Genomic DNA, 16,732 nt, shown 5'->3' on the forward strand with positions numbered 1-16,732 from the left:
CTTTGATGAAATTGCGAGAAGGTATTAATCCATTTTATCTCCAAGCTTTTTTTTTGTTTTTTTTTAAGATTCTTAAACTTAATGGTGAATTTTTCCTGAAAACCATAAAATAACGAAGAAATGATTTTCAAAAGATGTTAAAACTATTTTCATTGCAACTTATTATGTTATGATAATTTTCACTTACAAAAAAATGGCACATAACCTAATGCAGAACAAATAACGGTTTAAATGTTATTGCTACTCTTGTGATTCCTTTCATAAAATATTTTAGTGACTCCCACTGCTTTCCCATGATAAGGGTTGTTGACAAGCCAATTGGACAAAGTATGTGTCAGATTACTAATACAATTTATTTAATTATTTATAGTCAAATCATGTATGGTCAAAGAGTGACTTAAGTTTTAATTTATCTTTTCCTATTAGGTTCCCAAGACTTTTTGACCACAGGGACTTGAATTACAAATAGCTGTAGGAAAAGGTTTTAGTTGTATTTTAGAGTTTCTTAATGGTCTAGAGCTTAATCAGTAATGATAACCTTTCCAAAATTTACAAGAGTTTATATAATAATCGACAATGAAGTAAACTCCATTAAATGTGTGAGTAAGTTCATTATTTTTAGTGACTTTATAATGGAGTTTGAAGTATAGCATGATTGATAATATTTGGTTTGTGCAATCAAACATTAAGGGCAAATAATTAACCCGTGGTAAAGGGCAGATTAACCGATATTCCCTGTATTTTTAGTACAGGTAAGATTCTATCTCTGATATCATAGAAATTAAAGACATGATTTTCGCCCATTTTAGCATTTTATTGGGATTTCCAAAAATGTTTAATGCTATCCAAAACATGATTGAGTATTATATTCTTTTTGTTATTCATTTTATTTACAATTTTAATAACAGAATTGGAAGTTAGTTTTGAATTATTTGTGTAAGTTTTAGCCATGAGAGAATGAAATTATTCTTTTAAACACAGCTTTAGCTGCTATAAAATATAGCTTAATATTGTTAAACTAAGATTATTGTCATTGTTAACAAAATATATTAGTTGTTTTTGTGTGTTGCATTTCGCCTGTAGTATTTTCAATGTTTATATATTTGTGTGGAATCACACCATAATATTACTGCTTTATTTATTAATACGCACACACACCACCCAATAAATATATGTGTAGTGTATTACACATTGACTTCGGAGGGATTCCAACTTTAACATAAATGTTAACTTCTTAAGTTTCCGTATTTATAAACAAAATATATAGAATCAACCCTTTTGGTTTGCTTCGTAAAATAAGTAATTCTCAGGTAAATTACAAGTCTTGGGAAAACACATGAAAATGGTAAAAGAGAATAAAGCACAAAATCACATTTATAAAATGTATTATCACACAACGGTACCTAAATCCGTATTATACAAGGAACTATATTGATTACATAGAGGTATTGAGATCTAGCTGCTACTGGGGTTATCTTCTGTAAAAGTAGCCTCCGCCACCTCCGCTTGGCCTGTTGCCCCCAGAGGGACCGAACTTGGCCTCCCCTGTGTACGAGACCATAGGTCTGTAGCCGTTCTGGTCGGCTACGTAGTCAACCTAAAATTTAACACCATAGATTAAACCTTTGACTACGCATAAATCTAGAGGTTTAATTCCCATTAAAAGTTTCAGCCTAGAAGAAAAACTACCGAACTTGAAACGAGTTGCAAGAATCAATTAGTCCTTTGGTGTTATAAGTAAAGGATATGTCTGAAAACATATTCTAAAGAGGGAAAAATTGGCATGTTAAGATCAATGCACTAACAGTCATAAACCTCAAACACACATAAAAAGGTGCAGATATAACAACACAATGACAAATCGTTTTTCACTAGTTGAAGTGCGTTATTTGAAATATGTGGTTAAATAGATTAAGGTGGGTGGAAGTGTTTGAAGTGCTCCCATAAAATCAGAGATTTGCCAGGTTGATAAAAGAAACGTTCTTTTTGATTTTAAAAACCTATCCTTGACTTTTGGGTCTGTAATAAATTATAACAAATGTACATTTGATCACACTCGATTTTACTACCACCCTCCACTTGCATTCTGTTTAAGCTTGCAACAGTAGGTCACTCTCCCAACATAATTAAAACATATAGCCAAACAACTGGAAGGCTTTTAGTTATTCTGTCGTTTTTAATGATTGGAAATATAATAAATGATAAGTTATTCAACTGACAAAATTCTCTTTCATTTCTTTTTTTTCTTGTTTGGATCTTTTGTAAACGGAAAATAAAATTTCCACTGCAATTATTTTAGTAATGGTTATGTTGGGAAAACCCCGATATCAGATTTAAAACGTAAAATATGAACTCTTTAAAAATCCTTTTAATATGTTCAAACGTTGGCGCCACAAAGTTGAATCAAGGTAGATTGTTAAGTCTTGAATCACATAGCTTAAAAAAATAATCTAAAATAAGTTGGAGGAATAAAAAAAACCTTCTGCATGCGACCGTCAGGCAGCAGCACATGGTACGAGCCCCTGGCCACCTCCCCTTGCCGCTGCTCCATGTGGCCAAAGTCATTGCCAGAGGCGGCGTCCTGCACCTCGTACATGAAGTTGTAGTTGGCTTCCTCCTAAAACATAAATACGACTGTTTATGAAATGTCCGAACCGGTAATCGGAACGATTATGGTATTATACACAATTTTTTTGTTTGAATTTAAAGTTACAGAGGAGAGAAGAGAACGTTTAAGAACAGGTTAAACATTGGAGTAAATGAACAATGGGTACTTCAAGTGCTGAAATCAATGCGGAGGGCACCTCGTTTAAGTTTTTTTTTTTTTTAAGTTAGGACAATTATTCAAACTTAGTATCGGTGTTAGGTCAGGAAAATTTTTCTATTTTATCAACAGTATGTATTGAACATAATAGGTTTTAATTTAAAAAAAAAGTAAGATAAAATTCAAAGAAAATTAACAATAAACAAAAATAAATACACGACCGTACCTAACCCAACTTGTATCTATAGACATTTTAGCAGTCAACCGAATTCTAATTAGACCAGACTTCAATTAGAAAAAAACAATCGATAATTATCTCTCACCTTTTTATTTCTAATTGATATCATGCTACGTGTCCAATTGTAACTAAAATCGTACACAAATTTTTACTTGACTATTTACATTATTCTGTAAAACATGCATAACTTGGCTATTTTAAAAACAGTCAGTCTTAAATTATGTGTCCATCCCTTAAAATTTTCAGGGAATGGTACTTTGTACATAAATAATACATTAACGGAACTGACCAACCATTCTACACAGTGTGAGGTACAGTAATTTGAAAATCTATTGCTAGAGTAACCTCCCATTAATCACATAAATCGGCGTTAGAATCCTTTCATTGTATTTTACTTAAGTCTTTAATCCCATGCATGTTTAATGCGTTTTAACATGTCAGGACTGCTTTTAAGAATCTTTAAAGATTTTTTTAAGAGGTTTCCATCTCACAAAATTAAGATTGAGTACACAAGTAAATTACTATATTTGATCATTCAATTTTACCTTCAGATATTTTAAATTTAGTTTATTTTGTTTGAATAGTGTAAATAGTAATAGCAGATATATTTGTATCGGTATAAAACGCAGTTTAACTGATCCTACCAAGATATTGATAAAGAATGTTGTTAAGGTAGTGAGTGACTTATTTTATTTTAATTGGTCGCTCTAGTAGATAATGTTTTTTTTTTTTTTTTGCCAAAGGTTACATTGATTGTAGACTTTGTTTGCACTTTGGGAAATAGTTTCACTATTGATAATACAGTTACTCACAGCGAAAGGGTCTGCGCCACCTCCCGAGTGTCCTCCGAACCCAGCCGGTCCTCTGCCGTAGCCCATGCTGGGGACTCCATACATGGAACTGGGAGGCTCAGGTCTAGCCTCTGCAAGGGACAGCCACATCAGGCAAAGACACAGGCTTGACACTATGGCGACCTGAAACAATTAATTGTTATTACCAGTTGAGTAAGAGTAGCAACTCTACGTATTATAACCTAAATAAATATGAGTCAATAGAATGTAGTGAGATGACCTAAATTGTTTCTACTGACTATAATAGGCTCCTTCAGCAAGGATCACTTAGTAACAGCCTAATTTCCATATTTACTTGGTAAAAATGGGAAATTTTAAAGTTGTTTTTGTATGCCTTATAAATGTAATCGTAGGTAACAAAGAAAAAAATGGTATCTAAGGATTTCAACCTTGGGATTAAAAACGAATACATCAATACAAAACCAACTGTGCAGCCTATATTTGGCAACGGGTTTTCAACATATTTCTCAACACCCAATTTGCCAACATTGACAGATTGACATTTTGACCTGTTTGGGAGGTAAGGGGCCCCGTTTTGGCGCGTGGGGCCCAGCTGATGCACGCACTAGATGGCTTTGTCGGCTCTAACGACGTCTGATAAGGCCCGACCTTGATTGCTTATCTCATATGGGGGCGAATCCATATTCGCCGTGTTGGTTAGAATGTTAGTGTACTTATGACGATAGTTATTTTGACATGTTTGTTGAAGGTCAATAAAGTTGCACACAAATGATTACTAATTTATACAAAAAGAACATGTTGGATATAATATTTCTTCTTACATATATTTTAGACTTAAATTTTAAAGATTTTTTTAATTTTCCTTTATGAAAATTTCTTCAACGAATGGTCAACCTTAAAGTTGTCTAACGATCTATTTCGTATCTCCTGGACTTCATGTGACAAAATTGGACTCAAGCCTCCGTCTGAAGTCTAAAATTTAGCAATGAGTTTAATTTTAGTATTTTTGTATATTGATGATTATTCCTGTTACAGGCCTTGATAAAACTGCGGTTACAACAAAACTAGACCGAACTTTGATGATGAAAATACGTCGGACAACAGACGAATAAAACAAAGCCTATATCGTTAAAAAGAAATGCCTTCATTCGTTAACTTTTTTTAAATATCACAGTGTTGAATAATATAAAAACGTATTTTGTTCTGAACCCTTGATTGGTAATGTAGTCGTGATAGTAATTTTACTTTCCCCACCCATACATAGTATATGGTTAAGTTGTGTTCTTCAAAATCTTATTGTAAGAGTTTTTGGATATATCTGTTATTGGCCTCCCACACCTGTGGGACTGATGACTGTGTAATATGTATGGGTAGAAGAAAGTATTATCTTTATGTATAAATAATGAAATCATCAGTCAAATATTATTACAAAATCTGTACAAGTCAAACAACTATATAAAATAAAACTAACCAAAAGTAAAGTATTTTAATCCAATTTACATTCACATATTCAGCAAAAGATAATCTCCGAAGTAATTAATCACATGACTTATTAGTGACTTAACATGTATGTCGATATCAACCTATCTACTGACAAGTTGAAAGACCTTGATATTAAAGTGATGTTCGATTCTATGAGTCAACGGTGACAGTATATTTTACATATCGGACTATCCACTGACCTTTGCCCTCACGAGTGGGTATACAGGCACGTGCCACGCTCGCTTCGCTTTAATGACACTATCATCAGCTGATCTACACTCTGCGCAGTAACATCTCCCTCAGGGCTCTACAGGGTATTCCGTATGTATCCAGGTCTTGCAAAGTGAATACGTGAGACTGCATTGGTCTTATCTTCCGTTTATGGCCTATTGTGTGAACTTAGACTAAGGTGTTGGGACCTACACAATTGAATTTACTCTTACTCGTCCCGTATAGCTAGGAAAGTGTGAATAGTTTGATGTCTTGCCTCGTCAACCATTTACAAATAACTTGTTGGACTTGGTTAAAATATTATTGAAGACGGTTAAATAACGAAAACAAATTTTAAACAAAGCTCCTGCGTGTACCGGACAAGTAGCTTTAAAATAATATTTGGCCAAACCCTTACGGGGTTTCAATCAACGAGAAAGTATGTTTAATCAAAGTTTATAACTGTGCTGAATTAAATATAAGAAATAGAAAATAGCACTTAGAGAAAATAATTTAAGATTTTCATCACGAATGATTTTAAGGTTTTGTACTAACCCGTTCTATTGTTACAACTTGTATTGTTTTATAAATTGTTACTCTTACCTTCATTGTTGGCTGCTGGAGGAGGTGTGATGTTCTACTCAGCCATCTCTGGTTTTATATAATGGGTAACCAGAGCAAATTAGCGCCAAATAACTGCAAAATGCTCACCTCAGACACGACTGGGCAAGGTCGCAGAAATGTCACCTAGTTGTAGAACGCCCTACGTATCTACAAAATTAGGTTTTCTTTAGGTATCAGCGATAATAGTTGATAATATTAACTAATAGATTGATCCGTCCTTTGCAGCAGCATATGGGATCAGAATAAAAAAAACGTACTTTTACTTTGGAAAACAACCATTATTATTGTTTTAGCCCCTGATTAAGCAAGACTGCGCATTTTCTGAAATAATTGAATCATTATAATATAACAAATATACTATAATGAAGATTACGTACTTAAATCTTCGTCAATCCACTATCTATTTGGATCTATTAATATTTTCAGAGCAATTTTGCTCAATTTTTTAATAAAATAGTTTGATAGAAAAAATACTTTCTCGCACAAAACATTACACAATGTATGGATTTGAATATAAAACATACAACTTGCCAAGGTAATAGCGTGGTCGGCCAAACAATACCATTACATCGAAAAATCAAACTCGACCCAACATAGTACAAATTGGTTCTTATTTTAGAAGCATTATATAATATTATCAAAACAGCCAAATTCCTTATACACAGTAGTTTTCTCAATGCAAATATTAACTATTAATTTGGGCCACCGGTGTTTGCGTAATGGACTATTAGATAGAAACCTACTTTTATCATAGTATTTGTTCCTAAAAGATTTTATCGGAGTTATGTTTACCATGCTGCATTTTTGAATATGTAACACTTAGAAATTTAAGTAATTCAGAAATATGCTTCATAACACAGCTAAGCCTATATTATGAAGCAACAAATATAACAACTTTTAATCAAGTGAAGCTTTACAAGGTTAATTAACGAATTAAACATACTCATTTTCAATTTATCATAATAAGCTAAAGAGAGAGATTTAAGGCGTGTGTCAAAGATCATAAAAGATCATGTATTACTATTATTACTTTACATTACATACTTTACTAATAGTAATACGTTCCCGATATATGGGCGGTTTGAGGGGAAGTTCCCCAAACCACTTTTTTGTATTTAATGTATGTTGCATAATCAGCTGTTGAGCTATTATTTTAGATAAGGGCCAAGTGGGGATAGATTCCTTCCTCTAAAAATACCTTGTGAAAGAAGGGTAGAATACTTTAATACTTTTCATTGAAATGGCAACCATACAAAGTAGGTATATTAAGCCAAGTATGAAAGCAACATATTTGGTTAACTGCCAGCATTTGAGTCAGCTTACAACTGATATGGTCCTGTAATACGTTCATTGTTGGGATCGATCAATCTTAGTAATTGTGTATTACGTTTTCATGTAAGTTTATGTATATCTTGTATTAAATCTATCAACCTCAGCTAGTAATGAACCATAATGGTTAAAACCCATGTCCAACTTAAATATTTACTATTTTGAGAGCAGAAGGATGTAATTGGAGAAATCTTTATATTTCCACAAAAGCGCAATGTTACTTAAATTAGTTGATCCTTATATTTTTGTATATTCTCCTTTAACATTCAAGGACGCTCTGTTTTAGTCCGACAATGTTTTGCACATTATTTCAGACTAAAGAGTAGCATTAATTAATTTTCGCATAGCCAAAGCCGATTGGTGATTAGTGGGAATTGAACCCGATACCTCGTAGACCCGCACTCAACCGATATACCTATTTTTTTTCAGTAAACAAACATGTTTTATTAATATATTTATATGACCAAGTTGGGTTCCAAGCTGGCTCGTCTTAGGAATGACTTCCAGACCAAACAGCTGTTTCACGTTTTCCACCGCAAGCTGGTGACTTATCTTCATTGCGTGATCATCTCTGGGTCAAGGTTTTGCTGGTTTAAAACTTGCTCATATCGCTCAAAGGCCCATAAAAAATAATCTTTCCTATATGCATCCTAAACCTTATGGATTAATAAAAATACAATGGACAACCAAATACACTCTAGTGTAATAATTATTTAATTTTTTTTCTTATGTTTTACCGGTAAGGTGTAATTATTAGTATGTTAGTACAGTAAAAATATGTTTTGACCCAAAAATTCACAGTCATGAGTCAGCGCTCAGAGGGTCAACATCGTTATCAGTCGGTGCGGGCTCCCATTGATAATCAGGTCTTAGCTGGTACTATAATAGTGTTCTTATGAATTAATTGCAGTTAAAACGCGTTTCTTATAGTTAATTATGGCCAATTGTCGTATATGTGTTAAAAATGTAACATCCAAGCAGCTTAAACTAAAGTGCAATGATTGTGAAGGTATTTTCCATGCAGCGTGTTTAAACTTTAGTAAAGCAGACGTCGAGTGTGTAACAACAGATAACCTTGTGTGGCGATGTAACGACTGTTCAGCTACTAGGAGGAAGAGTTTGCGGTTTGAGTCTGAAGCAAGTGGAGGTAAACTATCAATGGAAGATCTAATGAAAGTTGTTATGGAGATAAGGGATAGCCAGAAGGACCAAGAGAAAAGTTTCAACACTGCGTATGAAGCTATGAATTTGCAGCTTGAAGATAATAATAAAGCTCTCAAAGCCCAAAATGAGCAAAATGAAAAACTCTTAAAACTGATTGAAAGCATCACAGCTGAAAATGTAGAGTTGAAGAATAGGGTTAAGTTTTTAGAAGAGCGAGTTGACAATTTAGAACAGCATTCTCGAGTCAATTGTCTAGAGATACAAGGAATTCCTCAAACTCCAACAGAGGATGTGCTGTCCATTGTAAAGGAAATCGGTAAAGCTATTGACATGAAAATAGATGATACCATGGTGGACACTTGTCACAGATTGGGTTCGAGACAGAACGATAGAAACTCACCCCCGGGAATAATAGTAAAATTTGTGCGCAGGATGGACAAGGAGGAATTTATGAGGAAAAAACGTGTTAAGCGAACCTTGTCAACCAGACACATCGGCAGGCCGGATGACCACGCAATCTACATCAATGAGTCATTGTCACCCGCACGGAGGAAGCTCTACGCAATGGCAAGAACTTACAGGAAAGAAAAAAACTTTCAATTTTTGTGGGTGCGAAATGGAAAGATCTTCTTAAGGAAATCAGAAAATGAAACTGTCAAGGTAATAACTTCTCAAAATGACTTAAAATAAGTTGTAAGCAAGTAACTTTCAGTTGACATAGTAGCTTTTTCCGTTAAATTTGTAGTTAAGAAGTGATGTTTTTATTGTTTTAAACATTTTCGAAGCGATCGATATAAGTGAGAGAAATATTGAACAGTTTTCTATATTGCACCAGAATATACGCAGTATAAGGAAAAACTTTGATTTCCTATTATCTGAATTAAGTGGCAGACAGTTGTTTTCTGAATTTATAATTTTAACTGAAGTGTGGGTAGACGAAAATGAATTGGATTTATATAGCATTCCTGATTACATTAGTGTCATAAAACCAAATAACGATAATAGAGCTGGAGGTACAATAGTTTATATAAAATCATACATAGAATTAATTTCTTGTAATCCTGTAAATATTAAATCAGCTGATATATTGAAAGTTGAATTTAAATTCAACTCGGACATTTTTTGTATTTTAGCTGTATATAGATTGCATAGTTATCACAAAGAGTTATTTTTGGATGAAATAAGTGATTATTTTGAAAATTATCGTAATTATTTTAGATCAATGAAAAATATATTTTTCGCAGGGGATTTAAACTACAACATTCTAGAAAGCAATCAAATTGTTGATACTTATAACTCAATTTTGTCTTTAAATGGGTTTGAATGTTTATTAAGTGAGCCAACAAGAATTACAGACGACTCAAGTACTTGTATTGATCATTTATTTGCAAAGTTAGCGAGCAAACAATTGACTCAAGTTAATGTAGAGGTGATTCATGCCCATATCACGGATCATTCCATGATATTAGTTAAAGTGCATACGATCGCTGGTGGAACAGACAGACGGACAGTTCTACCTGCCGTCTGTCCTGCCCTGCCCGCTTATCGTGTAGATTACACAAAACTTTCTACTATGCTTGATAACATAGACTGGGTCAATGTTTATTCCGAGCAAAATCCTTCTAAAGCATTTGACATATTTTATGATAAGCTTCAATTAGTTATTCAAGACTGTAAATACCAAATTGAAACAAAAAGTAATCTGAAGGCAAATAAGATTAAACCCTGGATGAATGATTACATTTGTTTGAAGATTAAATTGAAAAATAAATTATACGATAAAATCAAAATTCATCCTACCAATAATAAACTAAGATCACATTTTAAAAAATTTAGAAACAAATTACAAGCTGAAATAAGAAATTTGAAAAATGGGTATTATGAAAAACTATTTAATCAATGTAATGGCGACTCCAAAAAAATATGGAAGGTAGTAAATGATGTTACAGGACAAAATAGCAAGAGTACTGTGATTAGCAGTTTGAATATCAATGGTTGTATAGTTAACGATACTAAGACAATTTGTAATGAGTTTAATGATTTTTTCCTATCTGTTGTACATAAACTGAATATTCAAAAAGTTAAGCCAAATGAGTTCAGTGAATTATACTTTAAGAATTGCTTTGAAATAAAAAACACGTGTAATTCTATGTTTATTGATTACGTAACGCCAGAGGATTTGAGTAATGTTGTAAAGTCATTAAAACCTGGAACTTCTCCTGGTATTGATAATATAAGTTCATCATTATTTAAAAGAATGTTTCCTAATATATCTAGTGTGTTATTGTATTTAGTTAATTTAAGTTTTCAAGAAGGTGTGTTTCCTGATGCCTTAAAAATAGCTGTAGTGATACCTTTACATAAGAGTGGAGCAGTAAATGATTGTAATAATTTTAGACCAATTTCACTCCTACCAACTCTAGCTAAATTATTTGAAAAATTAATGAAAAAGAAACTTGTTAAATTCCTAGACCAATCAAAGTTTTTTAGTGAAAGGCAGTTTGGCTTTAGAGAGGGGTTGAACACTGAAACAGCTCTGAAAAATTTTATGGATAAAATATACACTGGATTAAACTGTGGGAAAAAAGTAAGTGGGATCTTCTTGGACATCAAAAAAGCATTCGACACAGTTGATCACCAAATTCTTTTAAGCAAACTCTTTAACTGTGGGATTAGGGGTAAAGTACATTCTTGGTTTAAATCTTACTTGGAAAATAGAAAGCAATGTGTTAAAGTTAAAAATACTTATAGTAATCTCGGTCTAATCACAAGTGGAGTACCGCAGGGCTCTGTCTTGGGAGCAATATTATTTTTAGTGTATATAAATGACCTATGCAATGCTAACTTAATTGGTGAGATAACATCATTCGCAGACGATACAGCTCTTTGTTATGTCAAAGATAGTTGGATAGATATAGAGCAAGCAATGTCGATGGATTTAAAAGCCCTTCAATGGTGGTTTTCAAATAACAACATGTTACTTAGTCCTGAAAAAACTAAGTTCATAAATTTTAGCCTAAGAAATGAAATAAAATTTAGTGACAATATCATTTATACATGTATTGACTGTTTATGTAATAGAACTCAGTGTTCTGTAAGTTGTGCTATTGTTCGTCAGACAGACAGTATAAAATACTTAGGTATAACTCTAGATCAGGAGGTTAGTTGGAAAAAGCACATTCTTTTGTTGAAGAAAACATTGAATAATTCATTACGATATTTTTATTTTTTACGTTATTTGTGTTCTCAAAAGATTTTACGAGTCTTGTATTTTTCACTGATTAGTAGTAGGCTAAATTATGGATTATTCTGCTGGGGAGGAGCTTTTGACAGAACTTTAAAACCAATTTATATTTTGCAAAAGAAATTTGTAAGGATTATTAAACGTAAAAATCGAATGGAACCCTCATGGCCTGTATTTTTAGATCTAGGTATTCTTCCATTGAAACACATGTTTGTTTTTAAAGTTTTAAAGATTTTCTATGTTATGAGTGGTAACATACCTAAATTACAGAATCCGTATAAAGTTAAATTGAGGAAGCAAGAATCGCTAGCCGTTCCAAAACCTAATTTATCATTTTTTGTCAAAAGTTATTGTTTTCTAGGTCCAAAAATCTTCACTAAGCTTCCAGAAGCCATAGCAAATTCTAAAAACTTGTGTATATTTTTAAAGAAAACAAAAGCTTGGTTACTTGGCCATGAAAATATTAACTCAATTTTAAATATAGAGAAATAATTGTTCATTCTACATTGTTTTGGTTTAGAACACTATATGTTTTATTTAAATATTTTGATTTAGTTTGTATTTATTAGGTATAAGGGAGACCAACGTTTTTTTTAAGTCAAGACTTATTTTAGAATGATACTCTTTTGCGCATTGATTAGATTTATTGATATTGATGGAACCTCCACACAGGCTTTGCCTTGGAGGCCCTAGATATTTCTGAAATATTGCTTAACATGTGTGCACAGTAAAATTTTTTAGTTTATTTGTGTTATTAGAGTAAAGTATCACTTTCAACTTTTGAACAGGATCCTTTTTTTACATTGAGGCTTATAGTTTAAATTATGGTTTGTATTCTAAGTTTATTTAATAGTGATTTCATAACCTGTATATTCAGCTATTATTACTAACAAGTTATTAATGTAAAAACCTTTGTAAGATTACTTATAATAGCGTAATATATTATACTTTACGTTGATGATAGTGTACTGAGAACTGTGCTATGTATTGTTGTAACTGTAATTTTTCAGAAATAAAAAACATTCATTCATTCATTCATTCATTCATTCATTCATTCATTCATTAGCACAACCGGGGAATTTGGTACAGATGTTGGGTGTACCTTTCTTTTGAACATACTAAAAGTCCCCTAAAATTGAAGCTGTGCTACGGCCGCCATATTGGAAAATGGCGGCATATTTCTGTATTTTTCACTATAGTGACTTTATTATTAGAGATACAGGAAAAAGCTAAATATACAAAATGTAGGTCATCTAAAAATACACATTTTTTGTATTTACCATCTTTCTCTAAACCCAACGGTTTTTTAGTTATTTGTTATTAAGTATATTTAGTTTTTTCTATTTATCAAAAAAAGGTGAAACACATGGAAATTGACCGTTACTTTCAAGGATTATGATAATTTATCATATTTAGTTAAATAGCGTGATACTATAAAATCTAAAAATTTAAGCTTATTTTATGCGTAAAACAACTCCGCCACAGCAAACCTGCAGACTCAGCAAATTTCCATTTGATTGGATGTTTTATTAAAAAATGTATATAAATAAAATTAGGTTCAACGGGTACCTAGGTTTGCTGCTACAGGAAGGTTATTATAGTGTTTTTTTTTTATATCAATACCTTACTATAAAATAACTAATTTTCCAAGTTTGATCAAAATATATCTATAAACAAGCAAACTGCAACGGTTAACTAATTCATAAGAATAGCATGGGAGTTTTAAATTTACAATAAACAAATTTTGGTTGTAATTACTAAAAAGATGGCGATTATTCGTCACGATTAGAATATTAACCAAATGGGTTTTCAAAAGGAGATGGAGCCTGTTATTTAAGTAATATTAATTCGTACCAAGCACCGAAAATATTGTATGCAGTAAGGTAATCTACCATATTTTGTAAAGTACGCAATAGTCATATTAATATTTTATCTTATTTTTTATCCATTTAATAGTTAACATTTTAGTATTTTGATGGCACCACCACACTAACTAACTATACTTGACATCCCATTGTAAATTTGGAAGGGTGTTTTTCGTGTCTAGTTCATGTTGGTGACTAATTAAGCATGGTATAGTTAGTTTTATTTATCAAAAATTGGTGAAACCCATCGCAATCGACGGTTACTTTCAAGGTTTACGACAATTATTCATCCCACCTAGTTGATATCAGAGTGATAGTGGTAGTGCCATCAAAATATTAAAATGTTAATTTATTAAATGGGTACAAATGAGTATAAAATATTAATATGACTATTGCGTAGTTTACAAAATATGGTTGATTTCCTCACTCCATACAATATTTCCGATACTTGGTACGAGTTAATATTACAGTACTTAAATTACTTGCTTCATCTCCTTTTGAAAACCCCTTCTGTTAGTATTCGAATCGTGACAAATAATCGCCATATTTTAGTAAACACAACCAAAATTTGTATATTTAAATTTGTAAATTGTAAATCTTAAGCTACCATGCTATTATTATGAATTAGTTAACTGTTGCAGTTTGTTTGTTTATAGATTTATTATGATCAAACATGGAAGATTAATTATTTTATACTAAGTTATTGATATTTTACTAAAAAAAAAACACACTATAATAACCTACCTGTAGCAGCAAACCTAGGTACCTGTTGAATCTGATTTTATTTAAATACAATTAATAAAACATCCAATCAAAAGGAAATTAGCTGAGTCTGCAGGTTTGCTGTGGCAGAGTTGTTTTACTCATAAAATAAGCTTTAATTTTAAGATTTTATAGTATCACACTATTTAACTAAATTGGATAAATTATCATAATCCTTGAAAGTAACGGACAATTTCCATGTGTTTCACCTATTTTTGATAAATAGAAAAAACTATCTATACTTAATAACAAATAACTCAAAAACCGTTGGGTTTAGAGAAAGGTGGTAAATACAAAAAATGTGTATTTTTAGATTACCTACATTTTGTATATTTAGCTTTTTCCTGTATCTCTAACAATAAAGTCACTATAGCGAAAAATACAGAAATATGCCGCCATTTTCCAATATGGCGGCCGTAGCACAGCTTCAATTCTAGGGGACTTTTAGTATGTTCAAAAGGAAGGTACACCCAACATCTGTACCAAATTCCCCGGTTGTGCTAATTTTTTTTAGGTTTGTGGAAATTTTCTCTTATTTTTACTGCACTATGTTCCCTTAAAACTGACCTTCAAGCTTAAAGGTCTAACTTTTATAGAGATTCCTCAAATATTGGAATATATTTGTAATTTTACAATCAACTCTAAGGCTCAGTAACAAACAAAATATTTTTCAAAAAGATTCTTCAAATTTCCTTTCTGAAAATTGGTTATAGTGCTCGCTTTGCAACAAGACAGATGCTTTTTGATCGTTAGAACTTACCTAGACACACGGCTGATCGAAATAATATAATATTGTTTCGCACAAAAAATCTGGCCGATAACTGGAAAAGACTCTCAAAAAACAAATTATTTCGATTATTTACAACAACAAAAAATTCATCGGTTCAATTTCAGTGGTTTATTCGAATCGCTTGGTTTCTAAATAGCGTTCAATCAATAGTTAAATATAGACTATAATAATTGAATGGCCATGAATCTGAACGTACGAAATGTACGCACCATTTGTGAAATCAACTAATATCCCCACGTTAAAAGGTAGATGAGCCCGGTATTGAACTTTCCCAAATTCTGAGATTACGCTCAAGGCTGATTCTATGAACATCTAATCACAAGGTGAACACGTCACCCAATTATTGACACTAAATTCTGATTTACGAGCAATTTAGAACCTTTAAATAAACTGGAATGGTATTGATTAGTTTGGTAGCTGAAGTTTTTGGTCGCAAGAACACATTTTTTGACATTGTGTTTACTATTGGGTTAAGATATCGAGCCAAATTATTTTTCATCGCTCTAATAAATTCAGTTTTTAAACTTAGCACTTCGTCCGTTTACAGTTTAGAGATGAGGAAATACTGATTCATTGTAACAAAAAATACACCTTTTTACATAAAAGTATTTCCTGGTTTACGTTTGACATAAATATGTTTATCGAATTTAAATTATTTTACCCTAAAAACTGGTTAACTGGCATAATTAGTATATTGTGATACTGTAGGTTTCTATGGCAATCATTGTACACAATCTACCTGGTTACAAGATGCTAGATACGTTAATTCTTTTCAGCAGAAATTTTGAAAAATCTCATATTACTTCTCTTTAACACTCTTAGTTTTAAAAAATATTTAAAAATTTTTTTGCTACATTGGATGTGCTGTAAAATATTATTTACAAAAACAAGTCCGATAATATTTAACATATTTATTTTACTACAGTATATTTACAAATCTAATATTTATCTACAGTTAGTTGACAAACGTTCTAACTCGATTGCTACCCAATCCCTGTTCATAAGCCACCCCCTACCAAAGAATTTCCTAACCACCCACAACTTTGCGTGTCTAAGGTTATAAGTATTCGTGCATATGGTGATGGTGATGGTGATGGTAAATAGTAGGGGTAAGTGCTCGTGCATATGGCGATGATGATGGTAACCATGGCGATGATGAAGGTGATAGTAACCATGGTGATGGTGATTGTAACCATGGTGATTGTGATGGTGGTGGTAACCATGGTGATTGTGATGGTGGTGGTAACCATGGTGATGGTGATGGTAACCATGGCGATGGTGGTGGTAACCAGTAGTGGTGAGTGTTCGAGCATATGGTGATGGTGATGGTAACCATAGTGATTGTGATGGTAACCATGGCGATGGTGGTGGTAACCAGTAGTGGTGAGTGTTCGAGCATATGGTGATGGTGATGGTAACCATAGTGATTGTGATGGTAACAATGGCGA

The 16,732-nt window shown here is 32.4% G+C and overlaps 2 protein-coding genes across 2 annotated transcripts; one reads left to right on the top strand and one right to left on the bottom strand.

Annotated features, from left to right (window-relative positions):
• Nucleotides 1-1,448: 1,448 nt before the first annotated feature.
• On the bottom strand, nucleotides 1,449-6,115 carry LOC128999521 (pro-resilin-like). The gene is made up of 4 exons (XM_054426087.1): nucleotides 6,110-6,115; nucleotides 3,815-3,976; nucleotides 2,480-2,617; nucleotides 1,449-1,597 (listed from the first exon to the last, which is right to left on the bottom strand). Exons 1-4 carry the CDS (start codon nucleotides 6,113-6,115, stop codon nucleotides 1,472-1,474), a joined length of 432 nt encoding a protein of 143 aa, XP_054282062.1. The 3' UTR covers nucleotides 1,449-1,471.
• A 2,280-nt stretch (nucleotides 6,116-8,395) lies between these two features.
• LOC128999522 (uncharacterized) lies at nucleotides 8,396-9,313 on the top strand. The gene has a single exon (XM_054426088.1). The coding sequence runs from the start codon at nucleotides 8,396-8,398 to the stop codon at nucleotides 9,311-9,313; it is 918 nt and encodes a 305-aa protein (XP_054282063.1).
• The last annotated feature ends 7,419 nt before the right edge of the window (nucleotides 9,314-16,732 follow it).

The sequence above is a fragment of the Macrosteles quadrilineatus genome, unplaced genomic scaffold (genome assembly GCF_028750875.1).
Source record: "Macrosteles quadrilineatus isolate MER2022 unplaced genomic scaffold, UCM_ALF_1.0 Scaffold_8__2_contigs__length_117827958, whole genome shotgun sequence".
Taxonomy (NCBI): Eukaryota; Metazoa; Arthropoda; class Insecta; order Hemiptera; family Cicadellidae; genus Macrosteles; species Macrosteles quadrilineatus.